This window comes from Trachurus japonicus, chromosome 7 (assembly GCF_045865225.1).
Source record: "Trachurus japonicus isolate A0001 chromosome 7, Traja_1.0".
NCBI classification, from domain to species: domain Eukaryota; kingdom Metazoa; phylum Chordata; class Actinopteri; order Carangiformes; family Carangidae; genus Trachurus; species Trachurus japonicus.
In genome coordinates this window covers 15,755,681-15,776,313 of record NC_140913.1, presented here as the reverse complement: position 1 = coordinate 15,776,313, position 20,633 = coordinate 15,755,681, and the positions used below count along the sequence as shown (strand labels likewise).

The 20,633-nt window shown below is 41.4% G+C and overlaps 1 protein-coding gene across 3 annotated transcripts; it reads right to left on the bottom strand.

Moving 5' to 3' along the window:
- Positions 1-153: 153 nt before the first annotated feature.
- On the bottom strand, positions 154-20,579 carry kif5aa (kinesin family member 5A, a). 3 transcript variants are annotated; one of them, XM_085781464.1, is made up of 29 exons: positions 19,959-20,579; positions 16,504-16,591; positions 16,332-16,405; positions 15,910-16,014; positions 15,599-15,647; positions 15,424-15,479; positions 15,221-15,308; positions 12,175-12,299; positions 11,978-12,082; positions 11,315-11,463; positions 10,557-10,705; positions 10,236-10,414; positions 9,996-10,064; positions 9,672-9,878; positions 9,128-9,274; positions 8,823-9,011; positions 8,596-8,713; positions 8,368-8,429; positions 8,006-8,115; positions 7,672-7,773; positions 7,425-7,485; positions 7,225-7,296; positions 6,327-6,431; positions 5,783-5,999; positions 5,449-5,626; positions 4,656-4,735; positions 4,319-4,358; positions 4,113-4,198; positions 154-2,942 (listed from the first exon to the last, which is right to left on the bottom strand). In XM_085781464.1, the coding sequence occupies exons 1-28, from the start codon at positions 20,085-20,087 to the stop codon at positions 4,120-4,122; spliced, it is 3,132 nt and encodes a 1,043-aa protein (XP_085637590.1). In that variant the 5' UTR covers positions 20,088-20,579; the 3' UTR covers positions 154-2,942; positions 4,113-4,119. The 3 variants fall into 3 exon arrangements, with proteins under 3 accessions (XP_085637590.1, XP_085637588.1, XP_085637591.1); XM_085781462.1 differs by having other exon boundaries at positions 154-2,945; positions 19,959-20,573; XM_085781465.1 differs by having other exon boundaries at positions 154-2,945; positions 8,006-8,112; positions 19,959-20,573.
- Positions 20,580-20,633: the final 54 nt, after the last annotated feature.

The window sequence follows — 20,633 nt, the reverse complement described above, 5'->3', positions numbered from 1 at the left end:
GATGTGCGAGATGTGTGTGGAAGAATATCCAGCCATTGAAATGGCTTTTTATTCCCTGTGTTATTATACCATTTTCCCTCCAGTAGATGGAGCCATTTTCAGCTGCCATGAATTTCAAACAATCCTTTGGATCTCAACGATCCCTCAACAAACTCCTTTCTACAAGTTTATTTAACTTTTTCCTACAACACAATGGTTCACATACAATACAGCATAGTGATGTGTCTATATATACAGAAATTTTGCACGGTGATTCTTCACATAATCATGTTGACGCTACAGTACTGGCATACAGAAATAAATAAAACAAACATTTCTTTGAACAAAGTTAGCGTGTACCTTTCTTTTACATTTTTACTATGTCATGGCACGCTGTTTTTACTTACAAGATTAACAATATATAGCACAGAAATTTTAGATATGTTGAAATCAGACAGGTGACAATATAGTACACGTTCCCCCTCCTTTAAAATGATTTATTACATTTAAAACATGATGTCAAATAGAGGGTCTGTTTGGACACATACAGTAGGGTCTGACCAGGGTGCAGCTGAGGGATCATTTTACTTTGGATGTCATGAGCTAGAATGGAAATGTTATGCATGTATAAAATGATGTTATTCTTGCACGTTAAATTCATCATCCCATTCCCATGCTAAGCCTCGAGGAACTCACACTGACCTGATTGTTTATCTGCGATCGCAGAGTTTGAAGGTGATGAAGGAAGATGGTGGTGGTGGTGGTGGCCTGTGGTCGCTGTGATTGTGAATGTGAGGCCCTGAGATGTTGTTAATGCCAGAAAGAACATGAGCGGTGCAGTCATGAATGAGGACTGAGGTTCATACTGAGTTCCTACCTGGGCAAAGTTAGAACAAGTCCAGTCATGCAATCAACCTAATACACTGAACTTTCCACAGTGAAATACATTGGAATACAAAATTGGAAGTTTCTGTTATTCAACTGTGATCAGAGAAATCAGATCAGAGACACATAATTTAAATGTCTGGTCAAAATGTGAATATGAACTATAAATGGAGAACAAATTATATCTTTCTCATGAACTCATATTACAAGTTATTTATAATCTCAGAAGGCACTATTAGCTTCAAAATACTGTCTGCCTTTTCTTTTCATTTTAATTTGTTAGTATGCATGTTTCCTTAAGGAACAATGCACTTCTTCGTCTAATCTGAACGGTATTTCCAGTGACTGCGCTCAATCCCATCTCTTCCTCCCCCACTGCAGACATGCTGCTCTCTTGTATCCTGATTGGCTGGTCAGGATTTCGAAGCCAAGAGTTACAGCATGACCTGATAAACAATCTTCAAACTTCTGTCAAACCATTTGTCCATGCCAGACTGGTGGCTGCTCAGCTGGGGGACTCATCTGTAAACACTCTCTGATCACCGGATCTCATTAAAAACACCAGATCAGAGAATGGCATCCCTCCAGTCTCAATACGTTCTACTGTTTAAATTTTAAAATTTGAAAAGGCAGGGGGAAGTATGTGAGAGTTAAGAATACATTTGAATATTAATATAGTATATTTCTCCTCTGACAATGAGCTTGACACAATCTGACCTGCCCTAACTTTAGGTGACTCTCCTGCATTAAGGAGTCTTTGAAATGTTCTCTGTTCAGGTCTGATCCTGTTGTATAATGGAGAGAGGAACTGTGTGTCTGTGTACTGTATGCATGAAAATCCAGGAGAATAAAACTAATGCTCTAAAAAGAGCATTTAAATCTACTCACAGCTATTGGTGCACTAAAGTTGCAACTTACTCTAGAAACTCTAAGATGCTGCTTGTGGCATTGATATCTTAGTACACTGGGATAAATGTATAATAAGTAGCTCTAGAGGTAGTAATTACAAATGTATGCATGTGTTAGTTTGATCATGAGAAATCAGCTCTTGTTAAGGCTCAGAAAGACGACTCAAAGTGTGCGGGTGGGGGGAGCCACATTAATGGATAAGGGCAACATTACCTGAAGTTACAATGGCATCATACGGCTGCAACATCACAGTATCAAAGCAATTACAAAGGTTTCCTCTATAACAGCCCACACTAGGCTGAGTTTCCCCTCACACATTTTGCATCTGATTTTCTCTTCTTTGAAAATAAAAATTACACCCAGATGTGATTTCTGTCATTTGTCCTGTGATAAAACCACAACAACCTCCTGTCGGGATTCAAATTCAGTTGAAAATAGAAAATCTGAAGTACTAAGACCAGGATCAAGATCAAGGGAAGCCAGCTCTGACATCTGTCCAAGTCGATCAGACGGTTCACTTGCAGCATACCAGCTCCCGGGTGGAATCATGACACATGCAAAGATTTGAAAGCTAACCCGCTAAGCGACATGCATGCAGAGTGTAGGTTTTCTGTTACAAGCTGGCGTTACACACTATACTCTTATTTACGACAGAGGAAAAAGGTCATGTCGGCCTACAGTATGTCATCCACATGATGCCCTTAAGAATATGTGTGTAGGGGACGGTGGAGGCTGTGCATTCCCACAAACACTTGCTGGTTGAAAAACCTCTACTGGACTATACAGCACTATTATTTACAACATGTATGTACTAAATAATAAGGGATGGAGCCAGCCCCACTTCAGTTCAAACACCTAAATCAGCATCAGTGACATCTTTTGACAAATTTCTTTCAATGCTGCAAGATCTGTAATAATAATAATAATAATCATAAAAAAAATCTAATTTTGTGTATCGGTTTGACTGACTGAACTGGAAGAGACTGGACCCCAAACCCTTGGATGAGAGTGGTCACCGTTAGAGCGATGGAGTGGGGTGGGGTGGAGGGGCTACAGTAAAGGGCTACAGATCTTCATCATCATCTTCATCAGTGATACAGTTGAAAGGGGGGGCAGGCTGCATGCAGATGGGACGGCAGGGTCCTTGGGTCGGTACAGTGCTTGGTCGTCTTCTGGAGAGAGACAGTGATAGAGAGTCAGCATTGGTGAAACACAGATCTATGCTGTTTGTGTGTAATGTGTGAGTACCACTGGCTGCCCTATGGTTGGAAAAAATGCATTTTGCTGCATCTATTACACAGTGACAACTTACGTCATAGAGCTCCTCCATTACACCTGAAATTCACTGCAGTATGTGATAAGTTAAACATCATCGCTGTGTGTTTTTCCAAAAACTGCCATCGGTGTTGGGCTGAGTTTTACCGAAAAAACTAAAACAAGAATCAAATTGTGACATTAAATAGAAAACAGCAGTCTAACATGGAGACTGTATAAAGGATAATGTGATTTTGTAGATCAACCAAGTTGAAGGAGAGAATCATTCTGAAATAAATCTTGTGGTTTTCTTTGGAAACTTATCAGCAGTTAAGTAAAATGTAGGTAATTTGAAATTATGATAACAATAAAATTAATTCATAAATCACTTTTCATACCCAGAGGAGTTGTTACTCATAAAAGTTGCTCTTTACTTTATCATAACAAAATCCAATAGTACAATAAAATAAGAATGACAACAGACAGAAGAAATGTGGTAGAAGATAAAATAAGTAGATGAAAGATAAAAAAGAGAAGTCAGTAAAAAATAGTAAAATATGAGAAAATTAGCTAAAAGGCATGTAAAATAAATCTGCATCGCTTATATTTCTTCTGTCATGTGGAGCATAGGTACAAGTTAGTTTCTAGCAATAAAATCTGGGAGCAGAAGATCTGTGTTGGAAGAATAATAAAATGACAGAGAAGCAGTGTGGGCTGATGCTTAACACCACAAAGAGCTTTGTGAACAAGTACAAGGATATTAAAATCTATTTTAAAAGATACAGGGAGCCAGTGGAGTGAAGATCTCTTTTCATTGTTTTAGATAAAAGACCAGCTGCTATACAGTAGTTCTCAGTAAACTGGAGTCTTTCAATTGACTGCTTTGGAGGAGCAGAGTAAAGAGCAGTGTAATAATCTGATCTATCTGAAATAAAAGCTATGTGTCTCTGAATCTTTATAGATGAGGACTGGCAATATCATAAATGATAAAAAGCTGTTTTGATCAACTACTACTAATGTGCAAAGTAGAAAAAGATTGTAAAGAGAGAGAGTGTGTGTGTGTGTGTGTGTGTGTGGTCCGTTACCATGGCATTAACTTGCAGCTGTCTCCTGCTGAATGATGTAGTGCCTGTTTGAGTCATCCACCTCGCTGCCACAGTGAGCATCACTTCTGTTAATGCAAGAGATGAACACACACGTCACTTAGTGCACAATCGATTCTGCTGTTGTTGCTCACTGTGTATACAACTCATTGTTTTCTCTTTTGCCATATTATCACTGACATCCTCACCTGTTGTCATTGATATCTCTTGTTTCACTGATGCTGTTGCCTGTTGGAAGAAAAAAACTACAGTTTGATTTTGTTGATTGATAACTGCTGTGAATATTAATACTACTTTAGTAATACCAATAATGATTTTAAATGAACCAATTGATACCATAATATAATAATTGATAATATAAAGGAGTAAAGAATGTACACTCTGAGATAAAAACAAGTGAATTTTAACCTTTTCAGAATAATAGGCTAATACAGTTATGATGTTATCATAGCTGTAACATCATTATTCTCAAAACAACTTCGATGCACATACTGTACACATGTCAGAAAGTGTTCTTTTGCGTACCGTTGTCAATGTTGAGCGGGAAGGATTCCAGTATGTCTCCATTATATCTGCCTGCTCTGTAGCCCAGTGCTGTGGAAACTCTGTGGAAAACACAGCAGAGAGAATACGCAAAGTTACAAATTAAGAAGCCTCGCTAACCCTGATAATTTGAAATAACAGAAGGTAGATAAACATTGTATACAAGTGGTCCATGTGATACAGCATGTCTGTGCTCCTTATAATAAAATAATAGTAATAACAATAATGAATTTCTAATTCTTAAAATGGTTTGTGAAGTCAGAATTACAGGATTGAACAGACCTGACTTTACAATCTGACTTAAAGGGATAGTTCACCCTAGAATGATATTTCTGGTCCGTCCAAATCTCGCATGATTTGCGCCGGCGTCAGTGCGGTTACTGCGAATCACGCGAGATTTGGACGGACCAGGAAGAGGAGCTTCAAGAAGCTTCCGCTACAAACAAGCTTAAAATATAGACTTATTTAATTTTTTTCGGGACAATTACGCAATTTGGGGCTTCAGCACAAGACGGACATTACATACGAGCAGCATGGAGGTATTTGGATGTTTTTTTGGTGTGTGTTTTTTTACGAAGAGCTCTGGTGTCCCTTTGCAACCGTTGCATTGAAATGGACTGCTACGCCAAGACCCCCTGTAACTCAGAGAAGGGACGGTGGACTCTGAAAATTCTTCCAGCCCTTAGTCAACATGAGGGTGAGTAGATAATGAGCGAAATATCATTCTAGGGTGAACTATCCCTTTAAGAAGGTGGAAAGAGGGTTTCGAACTCACGTGTTGCTCTGGATGGAGTTGGGGTTGCAGTTGACGCTGGCAGAGGTCGGCTCTGTCACGTTGCCCTGGAAGAGGACGTTGCTGTAGGTGTTGGCCTGCTCGGCGGCCCGGATGTAGGTGTAGAACGGATTTGTGGGGGAGCAAACTGGCAGCTGCTGCTTCGGTCTCACTGGTTTGGCTGTGAGGAAAATACAGTGATGTCAGACAGGGTCAACTGTCACGAAACTGGGTCAACTGTCATGACCCCGCCCCCCATGACCCTCAACATCACCCTAACCCTAATCCCCCACTAGACACACAAACAAAAGGCATGAATCACACTTCAGCTCAGCACCTATCTGTGCTGCATGGGGGCGTCGCAGGCCGTTCTTTGCCCTCATGGCGTCCTTGATACGGTCGACCTCCTGCTGATAGCGACGGCGGTCCAACATGGCGCCCTCCTTGGCGTCTCTCAGTGCAGTCTCCAGGGCCTTAACTCTCTCAGCAGTAGACCGAAGACGTTTCTCCAGCTTTGGAAGCTCACAACGCAGATCTGCATTGTCACGAACCAGCTACAGGGGCGAGAGCATCCAGAGACGATTAAAAACAGAATGCAATATTCCCAAATTAAGTTGCTACGTTAAATTGAATGTTGAGTTGAATGTTTAAACTTAATTCCCTATCACCATCAGTATTTTGATGCAATATAACTTAATTAGCCACAAAGAAAAATGCATTGTTGTGGCACAAATAGTTACGCAGTTTAGTAGTTTTACTGGTTTGAAATGATTTTCTCAAACTGCTGTGTGCAGCTTCTGTAACCTGCCATCTCTTTGGATAGAAATGGAAAAGATAGATGTCAAACGTCAGCTTCTCTCTTTCATTTGTGTGTTTCTCACCTGTTTGTGAACCTTTGTAAGTTGGTCCAAGTTATTCTCAAGAAAGGAAATCTTCTGCTTCTGGGTGCAAGACCCCCCGCTATCATCAGGCTCCATTTCGGAACTCTGTGGAGTAGATGAGAGAATAAAACAGAGCTGTGTACGGGAGGGAGGAGATTTTCTACTGATGTACCAGAAATAAAAACCACAGTAATAGTTGGCCAGGGCTGAGCAATGTGTTCATAAACATCAGTGACTCACTGATCACTTTGAAAAGTTATTGAAAACTTTGTGCTTTCAAACTCACGTTTGAGTCATTGTGGAAGAAAAGCTTCAACCCTAACTTTAGTCACATTAATAATATTCTGACCTTGACCAAGGGCGTAGAGTCAGTCTCATCTCTATGACCCTGCCACTTCTCAAATGCTTTTTAACATCAACATAAAAAATTATTGTCTACACAGTAATTCAGTAATATTCACAGAACAAGAGCATGGACAATGTTAAGTTATGTGTGTTGTGCAGCTCGGGCAGTAGAGGACAGAAAGTCCAGTCGTCATGGAGACAATGTGCATTGTAATTATCTAATATCACTTCACTGCAAACTTATTGAGAACAAGTTCACTTAAATGTCAGTAGAGACACTGGTAAGATGATAAGGGGAGTAAATTGTCCATTATTGGGGTTGTTTTCAGAGTCATATATCACCTCCCTCCTGTATCACACTGTTCTACATAAAAGTGAATTACTGTGTCACATATATGATATTGAATAAGTCAGGGAGTAAGAAGAACGGAGGCTGTTATTTCTACTGAGGCTGATCAGGGGGCATTAAGGCCTCAGACTTCATAAAACCCCTGAAAATGAAAAAAAAAATTCAACAGTGAGTGCTTTCTCTTGTCGTCTGTCAGCTGCTTACTTTTTTAACCCGCGACGTGAGGTCTTGAACGAACAGCTTGCGCAGGTTGTGGAGGGTCTGGAGTTCGCGGGCCTGGGGGACAGACAGATGGAGACAAGGTCAGGAAGACAACTCTGGACACTGTGAATTAAGATAAAGGTTAGATAAGACAGCAAGGCATGGGGACAGAGAGACACACAACAGGTGTATAATTTACTCACAACTGTCTCCTCCAGACCCTTCAAGTCCTGTTTGGTCTGCTCATGGCGTTCATGCAGGAATCTGACAGAAACAGCAAAACTTGTTTGAAACATCTCCCTCATTCTTCACCACAGTGTAATATTTGATGTTTGACTGTTGACTGCCCTGCGCTGGGAAGAGGCAGACTTGGACTGTTTCTAGCCACTCTGTCGATATGGATATATATTGTCTGTAGAAATGATGATGAAAACATCTCCTAAAACTTACGAGAGCTCCTCCAGGCGCTCGCTCTTGCTGCTGTCCTGACTCTTCAGGCGTTCAAAGTCGGCACGAACCTGAGCCAGCTCCAGCTCCAACTTGGAGTTACGACTGCAGGTGTGAAGTAACAACACACATATTCAGGAGAAAGAACTACATGTGTTTAGTTCACAGATAATAGATCAACTTCTAAAAAGATATCCATAATACATCATTAATAGTGGAAGTAACTACGGTGGCCCCGAGAGCTCAATGTTAACACTGAGATTCAAGCAAAAAACAAGTGATTCTATGTGTTGTGTATTTGTGTAAACAGAGAGAAGAAATCGAGATTGTCACGGACTCGGTGAGTTCATCAATGATCCTCTGCTTCTCATTGATCTCATCCCGCAGGCGGGTCAGCTGCTTGTGATGGACGCCGCGGTGAGACTCTCCTTGCTGACGAGTGATCTTCTGCAAACGGAAAAAGCAAATGCACAACGTCTTTTAAAATGTCCTGTTTCTGCAGTATTTGTAAAACTGAAAAGATAAAATAAAGAGCCAGATGATTTGAGGTTACAACAGACAATGAGAAAGCTCTTTTGCTTAAACAGACAGAGTATGAGGGGACAAATGAAATCAGGACATAGATAGTGACATCTTAACAAGTACATTTCATGTTTCTGAATCTGGGGTGAAAGAAATTCAAGTGATAAGGCCTCTTACCTTTACGTTCCCATCCTCAAGCTCTCCCTTCTCTGCATCCTTCTCTTCAAGCAGGGAGTTATCTGAAAAAAGGAAAATGAGGAAAAAGCTTTCAGAGCTCTGACCTAATAACAGCTTGAGGGGAAATCCCAGTCTAAACCCCATTTCAGATACCGTAAACACATACATCAAAATCATTTCAGACCACTTTTTTTTTTAGTATTTCTGTGTGTGTGTGTTGCCTGGTACCCTGGTCTTGCAGCTTGGCCAGCTCTTCGCTCAGGGAGTCGTGGCTCTCCTCTAGCAGCCTCTTCTTCTGCTCCACACTCTGCATGTACTCCGTCAGGGAGCGGATCTTAGCCTCATGCTGCACAAACACAATTCCACGCTCAGTTTATTTTTCACTCCTGCCCATCTAATATCCCATCCTTAAAGTCAATTCTATCCCTCCTTGCCCCTCTCCTCTTATCCGTTACCTGAGAGATGAGGAGCTGGCAGGAGGAGAGCTCCCTCCCGGTCTCCTCCATCTTGCGGTGGCACTCGAGCTGCATGTTCTCCAGCTGGCGGCAGCGCTTCACCATGCTCTTCACCTCTGACTTTATCTTGCTTATGTAGAGGCGAGCCACAGTGAACTCCTCCTCGATCGCACCGCTGATCTCCACCGGCTAGAGATTGGAGGAAAAAATTTACTCAACAGGACACACAGGAAACACATTAGGTACAATGTTTCATAATACACCTATACTGTATGTAGATGTTGTCCTCCTATGATTCAACTCACCAGCTTGATCTCCCCGTTGCCCACGATGGAGCTGAACTCACTGAGGTCCCTCATCAGACCGTTGAGGACGTCAGCGATGCGTTTCCTCTGCTGACCGCTCACTTCCTGCATACGAGAAAGCTCCGCCTCCAGCTCCATCAGGCTGGCCTGTTGCAGAGAGGAAGAGAGTCAGGGAGGATTAGTGAAGCCTTAGCACAGTATGTTTAGAAAACTTTAACAGCTGCAGCTAGACTCAGATCTCGCTATGCACCAGCTGGTTGATGGAGAGTCTATAGGGCTCAATACAAGGCTGAGTCAGAATCATGACCACTGAGCTATGGCCATTTAAAATAATGAAATTGCTAATGCCACCTAATAGGTGAAAGAACAGGAAATATTTCAGGATCAAGATAGATTCATGGATTGTCAGAAGCAATAAGATGAAACTCATATTAAGAGGGTTCCAATGTTGCAGTAACTGAGCGAGCAGATCCTTCTGTCCGACCTAATGTCTCTAACTTGGTCTCATTATGTCGATTTTCACACCATTCCTTTTCCAACGTACCATTTTCTGAGACAGTTGGTCGGCCAGCAGCTGGTTCTGCAGGCCTTTCTCCTCCACCTCCTGACTCTTCTGGTCATAGTTGATGGCCAGCTCCTCCAGAGCCTGCAGCACCTCCTTCACCTCAGCCTTGGCGCAGTCGCTCTCCACCTGCAGCCTGCCGAGTTCAGCCTGGACCTTGTCCCCGTCACCACGGGATGAGGCCAGGAGCTGGAAAGAGGGAAATATGGCGTGTGTCAGTAAAAAAAGTAGCAAAGTGAATGTTTTAGTTCTCACAATATAGAGTGATATGTGTGTTTCTGTGTGTATGAGTTTGCATGAAAGCACCTCATCCTGGTCTAGCATCTGCTGCTTCAGTTTCTCCACCAACTGGCACTGCAGGTTGATCTCATCATCCTGCATACATCATATACATTTAATTATAAAACATTAAAAACACCTATAACATGGAAATGACACCTGCACATGCACCATTCAACAGAGATGGAACTACATTAAAGCACATGTAGAAAACTTGGCAACTAGAGCTGTTTTGCATCGGTGACAATCATATTTGTGTGTTTGAACCTTGTCATCCAGCTGCTTGTACAGCTTGCGGATCTCCTCCTCATACTTCTGACGCTCCTCCTCAGAAATACGGACCACAATGGAGGAGGTGTCATTGTCCAAAATGGGGCGCTCCTCAATCGTCTCAATCCGGGTCACCACCTCTGACGTGGTGCGCTCCGTCTCAGGCACGTCCTCTCCTGAAGGGATGGATACGAGGACAAAGAAAGAGGACATGAGAATAATGCTGTTTTGTTTACAAAGTATAACACAGAGGAGTCTGTGTTCTTCTGCGGGAAGAAAAGGAAGTCATCCAGTCAGAAAAAGCCAAACACGATTCACCATTTCTCCAGCGGTTGAGCTCTGCCTCCAGTTTCTGGATGGTGTCCTTCAGGGTCTTGTTCTTCTCCTTCTCCTTCTCAAACTTCCTCTTCCACTGCTCCGCTGTCAGCTCCAGGTTGATAGAGGCGGTGTTCCTGATAGTCTTGGCACTGTCATGAACAAAGACAAAGACAGAAAGATGTCGTTACTATGTGAAACTGAAGCTAATACTGTAAAGACTGATGATTGGTGTTTGTGTTTCACTAACAGTTCTACTGGATATTCTGCCCAAAAGACAAAAAAAAGGAAAGTCTAACAAAATAATGGCTGGTCAATAATAAAAGTTATGTGAAAAAAAAAATTTTCTGCTTTCCTTACTATTTGAAATGATCATATTTCTATCATTACAAAGTCAGACTATAACAAATCAAGTTAACTTGGTCTCTCTCAAAACTCTATTTTACAGTTATCACTGTATGTAACGTAATGCAGTGGGCAGTGTTGGTTGAACTGCCTTATACTGTAAGGCCAAACCGACCTAGTTCACTGTCCTGCTTTGAGGAGTAAATATAATTTGACCTCTGACTACAATGTTGCAGGATGTGCAATGTACAATGACACTGGACTGGGTAAAACTGGGTAGAAAACACATGCAAATACACTGAGGGGCCCAGTTGTCTAAAGCACCGAAAAACAAAATGTGTGTGGAAAAGGAGAATGAGAGGACGATATTGGGCAAATGACAAGATGTGTTCACTGCATCCACATATGTTATCTACCGTTGGCCAAACATCAAAGTTGACTTGGTCTCAGCATCGTTGTAGCTGGAGGGAGAGCAGCAGATGAACATGGTGGTGCGACAGTTCCCACCAAGGGAGTCCTGCAGGATACGGGTCATTTTGCTGTCACGATACGGCACGTGAGTTTTCTGTAGGAGAGAAGACGAGCGAGGAAGAGGGGTGGAGAGAAAGGAGGCAGAAAGAGATAGAAGAAGAAGAGAAGAGAAGAATTGCCATTTAAAGATCAAGGAAAAGACAACATTTTTGAGGTGCGTTTCTTTTGCCTGCCTAATTCTGAGCTTCTATGGAGATTCACCAGGCAGATTCAGCAGAAATTAGTGCTTTCTCATTCCTCAATCTGGAGTCTTGACAAAGCCCAAAACTGCTGTCAAAGCAGTCGATTGACTGTGCCACATCCAGCCAGTCTCATAATTGGCAGGGACATTTTTGGCTGTTGAATTAGGGGAAATGAAAGAAGAGTGTGGGCAGGATGCTTTTCATTAACAAGCCAATGTGAGGGACGCAACTCCTAGGGTTGGAAGTGAGACAACAGCCATTTTCCGTGTGGTCACCAAAATATTCTAATATTTCATTAGAAACTTCAATTCTTATTCTATTGCCTGGAAAAAAAAAAGTGAGGGCAGATGGGTGGAAATGTCTCACCGTGCCCTCAGCCAAGGCAGAGATGACATTTCCCAGAGCAGAAAGGGATTTGTTGATGTTTTTAGCCTCATCCAGGACGGCTCCTGCAGCTCCGGTCTTGCTGACCTGTAATAAAGACCAAGATAGACACACACAGTGTCTGGTTTGAATCAGGTGAGTCATAATTTGGGAGATCTTTAGCCCCGAGTGTCTCCTACCTTCTCACTGCCAGCCAGATCCACCAGGTAGAGTTTTCCACACAGTTTCTGCTCAGTCTCCACGTGCTCCTGCTTGATGTTGATCAGGAAGATGCTGTGGCTGCGAGAACTGTGCTCGTTCATGTCTGTACAAATACAGAAACCAAGTCTTAGACCTTCACAGACAAATTTCTTCTTGCATTGCCAAAACTGGTGTTAAAGTGTTTTTTGGTAGGAAACAGTATTCACAAATGAGATCTGATCAGTGAAGCTATTCTGAAACAACGTCATGAAGGCTTTCATTTATTTTTTCTCTGAAGGTTTCTTATTTATGTATCAGGGAAAAATCATGATTGTCACATTAAAGGAGACTACAACTAGGCCTCTGTTATTAAAATAATCTTAATTTAAAAATCATATAAATTCAAACATGATGTATTTATATACATGTAATCTGTTTTACAACCCATAGAGACCATGGCATGACTTTCTCCTGTTCAGGATCAGCTGTTTTTAGGATCATGTCACTCTGAAATTACTATGAAGATGTATGAAATAAACCGTGTTAACTCTAATAAGCCACTGCTGCAGCAGACTAACGTCACCATTTCACTAAGTGCAGATAAAAACAGCACCAATCCTGCCAACCAGCGCCAAGCCTCTCTTCCTTGGACGCATACACAGACTGATAGTTCAGGTTTCTCTGCAGATGATATCTGAGGGCATCGGCTCAGTGTCTGCAGAGGGTCGCGCCGTTAGTCTGCTATCAGCACACTGTTCTGCAGCACAGTGAGTCAGCAAGCATTAGAGGGAAACAGAGACGACTGTGCTGCCCGAGAAAACAACTTTCAGCAAATCTGGTCTGCTGCTGTGTACATTCAGTCCAGTTTCAAGGGTGGACTATTGTATATAATTTGAATGTTATCACATTAGTATCATTTAAAGGCTTCATATTAATTCTGGTCTACAGAACAGACTTTTTATAATCATGGGTGATTACTACATTTCTTTTTGAAAAGCAGTTAACATCTTTTTAATTTGTCACCATGATGGATTTTGTCTTGGCATCCGATCAATAAACAACAATCCTCTGGTTCATAATACATCTGCATGGATGATACCTGATGATACTCATAATAACACACAGGAGGAAAGTTAATTTGATTCACATCAGTTTAACTTGCACCTTATATGAACTGGTCAGAGATCAGTTTAGTGAATGTATGATTTATTTAACACTAGTGGGCTACTGAATGGGCAAACTGAGTTTTCATTTCATCACACTTCCTGCCAGTAAAGAGGCAAAAGCAGATCAGTGTGTGGTACGTTAACAGTGTTGGTCCAGAGGTAGTAGTTTGGCTACCCAACATGACCAGCTTTACATCATTAGCCTACAGTCTACTCATGTGTCTAATCTACATTACACTGTTGTAGCAGGTGAAGGTGGAGCTGTTTTTAAAGGTGAAGTCAGGGAGAACAGGGAAACACTAGTGGATCTGCTGAATATTGATACGGCAATGTAAAAGTAAAACATATTATGTGATTTCTCTTAATCTTTTATCTGTCATTGTTTATAGTTTTTATTTAAATGTAAAATAAAGGTCGTACTGTAGATGATATGCTAAGGAAACCATTGGGTTGACAGCATTCAAAAAAGAAAAGTTGTTGTGTTCCTACCAGTGTTAAGACCAAACCTGTTCCCTTTAATAATAATGGCAATATCAGTCAAATTAACCCTGGATATGAACACACACAGGCAGCACTAGTCCTGTGGCATACAGTATGTGAGTCTGGATTCAGGCCTGTCGTTTGGAGACACATGCAATGTATCCCCTGAAAATACAGGATATATTAAGGTTCAAATTAAATGAGTGATGTCTTGAAAATAAGAAAGTCTGCTGTGAGGACAAACCAACACACTTATCACTGAGGCACATAATGCATTACCTCTGAAGAGAGGACTGAGCACAGTGAGATTTATTACAGTGAATGGTCCTGGTGTTTTTGCTGGGCACTGAATCCCAAAGCTCATTTTATTTTGTTCTTTTTACTTTGCTCGAATTCGGTTAAATTCAGAGCTGTGAGTCAGCGCAAGGCTCGACTACAGAAATAATCTATGAATATACTGCGTTGTTGCTTGAAAAGCTCTTTATTGTGGTCTCATCTTTTCAAATGTTATAGGCTGCTGCAATACATAATCTGTTTTGACAGTAGAAATTCAAAGTTGTTTAATCTGGGTTAACTGGTAATTAGGTCACATGTTTTTAGCTGCTATTTTACATTACATTACATCACAGTTTTTTGTATAATGCAGCATTACCCTGGAGCCATTAGTCGCATATTATTACTGGACCAAAGAGGGCTGCGTCTGCAGCACTGAGGCCAAAAAATGAGCAGATATTACAGAGCAAGAAGATTTTATTTTCAATAAGACTAAGAACTCCACTGTCAGGTCACTGAACTCTGCTCTCTTATTAGACTCTGATAATCGCTGTGTGACACATTGTTACGCTTTGTTGTTGATCTTCTCCAAATCCACAATAACTGTCCATCACTCCCCATCACGTTACATTGAGCTCCATCTGACAAGTTATGTCTTTTCATTAGGGATGACTAAAGCTTTGAAATTACATCACACTAAAATGAAGATTACATAACAAGAGGAAAGAATGGGCCGCATGAACTCAGCTGTCAGTTCACGCGTCAGTAACGTGCTGCGAGTGCTACTGCTGGCACCAGAGAGAAACCTACACTGGAACTCACGCTTTGCTGTGGATGTAGAGCAGCAAAACAGTGAACCATATTATCAAGAGGAGAGGCAAGCTCAAATGTTTCACTGCATGTTTTGTCTGTTTTGTCTTAAGTACAGTGCAGACATGTTTCTTTTTTTCATTTTTCATTTTGAAGCTGCAATATAACAAAATGTGAAGAAGTGTAGCTGTCTGATCTCTTTCTGAATGCCCTGTATACTGTATTATAACAATCAGATTTCATTCATGAATTCCAGTGTTCATGTATTTATGTGTGTTTTTGTGATGCAATATTCATATTTAAGATAAAGACTCACTGGTCACAGCAACGTGACGGGCAGCTTTGCCCTCGTCAATCACATCCATGACCTCGTCAGGGCTTGAGACAAAACGTTCAGTGCATCCCTGAGACAGAATATACGAGAGAATTAATCAGTTCAAGGATTTGATGCATGCATGACACCTACAGACAGATGTTCACCTTAAAAATAATACATATAAATCACTGCTTTCCACAAACCTTGACATATGGGACCCTGTTCTTATCTTCATGCACAGACAGGTTGGTCTTTGTCACTAGCAACAAAAGAAAGATTGGGTGTCAGAATATAGTAATACTACATGGGTGCTACATAATGGAAAATCTGAAGAATTAAAACACTGTTTGTGGTGATGAGGAGTTAATCAGGACTAACCATCCAGGAGATCACGGATTTTGTCCATGTAGATTTCAAAGTAGGAAACCTATTGGGGAAGAATTATAATAATATTTACAGTACATGCTTTTATGGCATTATAAAGTCTTATAACAAGGGAAGCAAGTTAAATTACTATTTGTTTGGTCTGAAATAAAACTACATATCTGTGACAGAACATAAAAAAGAAAGGACAAAAAAGATTTTAAAAAGGCCACGTCCAAACAAAAAAATCACACAGTTTAACATAAATGTATAACAATATAGTTATAGAAATATAGCAAAGCTTAAGACATCAACTCATCTGATACCTTGATGTGAAATTCAAGGTTTTCATCCATAGCAAAGATGTGGTTGAAAATGTCCTCAGCAATGCGTGGAATAATGCCCATCTGGTGAGGGTCATGGAGCTTGCCCTGCAGCAGGAAGATAAACATATATACAAATACAGTAGGCTACATAGGGGTGAATGGGGATGTCATGCAATAATGCTATTACATTCTCATAGTTTCTGTTCAATCAAAACCAATGATGATTAAAGGTTTAGGACAAAAATCCGATCCTGAACACAAATATTAACCACAAAACCACCCAAAAATTAAAGAAGTTGCACAAAATCTTTTTCCGAATTGCTTTAGTTACAAGTTTGTGGTACACAGATTTCCAAATCTGACTGGCTGGATTATAATGAAGCTTTATTTGAAGAAACTGTTAGTTGTTTTGAGAACTGCACCTCCATGGTGTGAGTCTTCCCGGAGGAGGTCTGTCCATATGCGAAGATAGTGCCATTGTAGCCACCGAGCACATCTATGGGTCAAAAGAAAACAACAATGAGACCACACAGCACACACATTCCAAAACAACTTCGAGTAGCTAGTACTGTGAATGCAGCTATCCACCCGTACCCTTCACAATCTGCTTGGCGCAGGTGTTGTACACTTGCTCCTGGGTGGTGTTGGTTGGAAACACTCGATCAAACGCAAAGGACCTCCCCTGTGAAGACCAGGGACAAACAAAAGTTTACAAGAGGGACAAAGGAGAGAATGCAGTTGTTTCACAAGTTGTGTTTCATTTTCCTGTTTTTAAATTATAACTTTCAAAAGGTCAGTAGTTTTAATGATTCTTCTACATTAAATGGTTTTTAGCTGGAATTTAAATAAATGAAATTAAAATTAATTTTAAAAATGTCATACAACTTTGATAGTGGTGATACAACTGCTGACAACTATCTGGCCATAAAAATATTAAGAATAAGATGTACCCTCTTTAATGTGTATGTTAGTAAAGAAAGCAACATATTACTGCAGTGTGAATACATAAAAACAAATCTTACTCTTCAATTCATTGTTGGAAAAATGTACAATGAGTGTATTCTTTGAGTTACTAGATTGTTTGAGTTAAATGGGTTTCAGATGACACAAATTGTTTATTTGCAGAATCTTACATTGCTGGAGAAAAAAATACTGAATGAAATCAACAAATGTTTTTGAAATGTACCAGACAACCAGGATTTTGATTTAGGTAACGTTTTAATTAAGCCAAGGACCCACAGAGGAGCATGTAAGCTCTCCTCGGGTTAAATGAGCAGCTTATTCAACACCGCTTTTATGTCCCTGGTAGTAAGTACACAATAAAAGAAGATGATGTCAGCAGAGTGAGAGAACCAGGTCTGCAGTGCTTCTTTCTTCCAGCAGTCAGAGCCATAGCACATCCACAGGCTGTGGCACAAAGAATGACTTAGATGTAATGGTCTGAATACATCTGTTGCACAAAGCAGTTTCAACCTGCCTGCAGCTGGACTGTGGTACAATGAATTCTGGGTAGAAGGCTGATCTAAGACCCAAATGAAGACTGGACCAACACTACAGACCAGTCTAAAATATCTTTATGATCATGGATCAATGATACAATTGAAATGTTCCTTTGCTTAAAGTCAAAGTAATATGGAAAACAACACAGACCCTCCATTAGTAGCCATGTATCCAGTGTATTGCTATTACCTGCCTGTAACAGAGACCGCATAGACCAGCGACACCTATTAATACTAACTTCTGTACTGTTCGTCTGTATTTGTCATTGATCAATAAAATAATGATTTCAACAATTTGGGAAATAAACGGAACCAATTTATTGCTAAAAGTTAAGAGGTGGTTAGCTTCACACTGCTGTCCCCTTGTTTCCAATCATTGTGCTAAACTAAGGCAGGCGCATACTGGCTGTATTCAATGGACAAAGGGCAGGTAATTGATCTTTTCATTTAACACTTGGAAACAAGCAAATACAGTAAGAGTCTCACTTCAAAAAGAGAGAAATATATAGGCTACAATCCAGCCAAATTCACGTAAGTGCTCTTTAAGAAAATGCATTGACATACAGGTTGAGCAGATAGCTCAGCACTTTCATGTCTTGTGTAAAATTTCTACACACAATATTTTAAAGTAAGAAATTGTATTGGAAATTATCACTTGGGATCATTAATATAGGCAGATGAAGCTCCTACACACTGATTAGTGAAGGGAAACAAAGCTCATTAGAAAGTGTGTTAAGGCTATGTTGCCGTATATCAACATGATGTTGCCTTGGAGTGTGTATTTTCGAGAAACTCCTTTGAAGTATACTGCTGAATCTTTCATGTTTTACAGCAGTCTGGCATTTTGTTCATCCCTATAATGGAGGCGTGAAGGTATTTCGTTAATTCCAAAATGTGTCCCCAAAATAACAACCACTGTGTGACACACTCAAGAGTGACTCAGCCCTGACAAGCCTCGCTGCAGAAATGAGGCCATTAAAATCCCGGCATGTCACTGTCCCATCTGATACAATGCAACACAATCGTGCAAGCTGCCACAACATGAGCCGTATTAAATGACATTAACAAATTGAATCATCGGCTGACCCGCCCCCATGACAGTGATTTAACAGAGACATTCAGTCCCGGGGACGGGGGAGGGCACAAAGGAGGAGGTAGAGAAAGAGACACAAAAACAGAGATGGATGAGCAAAACAGACGTGGGGGAGAGAATCAAAAAGACAGTGACTAAAGAGAGAGAGAGAGAGAGAGAGAGAGAGAGAAACAAGAGCTTGAGGAAAAACTGAGGAAGAGACAGACAGATGGCGACAGAGAAAAGAGAAAGCAGGTCAGTAAAGTGATGTATGAGCTTGCTGGATGGTTATTGATCCTCTCTTAAGGCAATTAGAGAGATCAGTTTCTGACTCTACTGTAAAGCGTCACGCTGACAGGAGAGAACGAGGTCCGTTCGAGATGTTTCCATTATCGCTGGTGGAAGTTCAACATTATTCCTCTAGATTTGTCTCTTCTTTTCCAGAAGAGACACACAGCTCACAATTCCTCATCCTTTAGCCCTCGACAGTCATCATATGCTCTCTAAGATATGTTTACTGTCATCCTCATCAGACATAAATGGCTTAGCCAAGAATAGAAAAGAGACAACCAGAACATTTTTTTCTGACACAAATTCAAAGAGTGGCATGTGGTTCTATAGACTCGAGGAAAAAAGGACTGTGTAAGAAACATTGGTAGGTTTTAATGTTCTAATATTGAAATTAGATGAAGATACTGCAAAATGAGTTCTTTTTCACTTTTGACTGGAATGACATTCAGATTTTCTGAGTGAAATGCAACACTTATAACACATGAGTGCCAGCAGCTGTTTGGCCTACACATGTTAAAGCCAGTGTATTCTGTGCACCCACCCTTATAAATTAATCTACAGACTGAAGGGAGCATGCAGCACTACTACAGAGATCACCACTTGTATGAAGTGTCAACATCTGCTGAATAATACAGCCATAACAGAGAAAAGAACGGGGCAGGTCTGTCCCCTTCATTAAGGAAAGGTTAGTCATGAGGCTAATTAACTAAAAACCCAGGGTGTGTGAATGGACCCATCAGTCCAAGCCTGGAAAATACGTCACATTCAGCAACAATCATTTTGTTCTGTGAAGGTTGTGAGGGTGAGCGAACAACCAGGATTAGTCTGATAGGGGCTCACAGTTAAACACAACTTACACTGTAAAATATATGATGTTAGTGCGCACGTAGCTTAACCCTGTTGTTGGGCAGGCTATGTGTCATCCATTCAGCTGGTAAAGGCGCATTTCAACAACATTGGGCCGTATGTAGGCTATAAATATATCTTTTTTGCTTTGTCATCTCATGGTTTAACATATCTCGGGTGGGGAAATGACGATGGATATTTCCGTGTGCTGCACTGATTATCATGTTTTCCCTGATCAACCCACAAACCCAAACAGATGGGTCCACCAAGCTGATGATGATTTATTGATGAGGGCCCTGTGTGCACAACAAAGCGCTTCCCCTCCACCTCCCCTCACTTACCCCGACGACGACAGTATCATCTCCTTGAAATTTGGGGATAAACTGGTCCCCTCGTACGATCTCGGACTGGTTGAGCGGGCGAAAGCGACACAGCACTTTTATGTTGCACTCCGCTGGGACGTCGGCCATTGCGCAGATTCGTTGAGGAGAGAGGAGGGATGCTCGGCTGTGAGGAGGATGCTCCTGGAGGCAGATCGGGAGGGGGCCCTGATGTGACCGTCAAAATAAAGGAGGACGAGGACGAGGGGCGCGCGGAGACTTTGACCTTCTTCGTCGAGGTTGTGAAGGTTTTTATCCTGAGACTGACGGAGGCTGCGGTTTATTTATGCGCAGCTGGATGATGTTTCCGTGTCGCAGTGAGGCGGGCGGACTGAATAAGATGCGAAACGATGCTCTACCTACATCATTAAAGCAAGCGATCGGGGTGCAGCTCGGCTTCCGCTCGTGGTTTGTTTGACGCCGTCTCTCTTTCTCCGTCTTGTTTTCTTTATTTTCTGTCTCGGGTGCGGCGGTGCGCGCGCGTCTGGGCCGGTTGAAGGTGAGATGCTGCTGGAAGGGCAGTGAGGTAAAAGCTGCTGACTGACGGTCGGCCTGTTTTGGTCGCCACAGCGCCCTCTCTCGGCGGGTAGGGGAAGGGCGTGGTCTGCATCCGTCTCTTTTTTTAAAGTGGTACCC

Bases quoted from the DNA above. Each gene is read 5' to 3' on its own strand.
- kif5aa (XM_085781464.1), bottom strand. From the start codon at position 20,087: ATGGCCGACGTCCCAGCGGAGTGCAACATAAAAGTGCTGTGTCGCTTT. The intron at 15,480-15,598 runs GTTAGTCCTGAT...TTTTGTTGCTAG, and splicing joins AATCCGTGATCTCCTGGATG to TGACAAAGACCAACCTGTCT. The intron at 6,000-6,326 runs GTGAGAAACACA...TCGCCCCTGTAG, and splicing joins TTACAAAGGTTCACAAACAG to CTGGTTCGTGACAATGCAGA.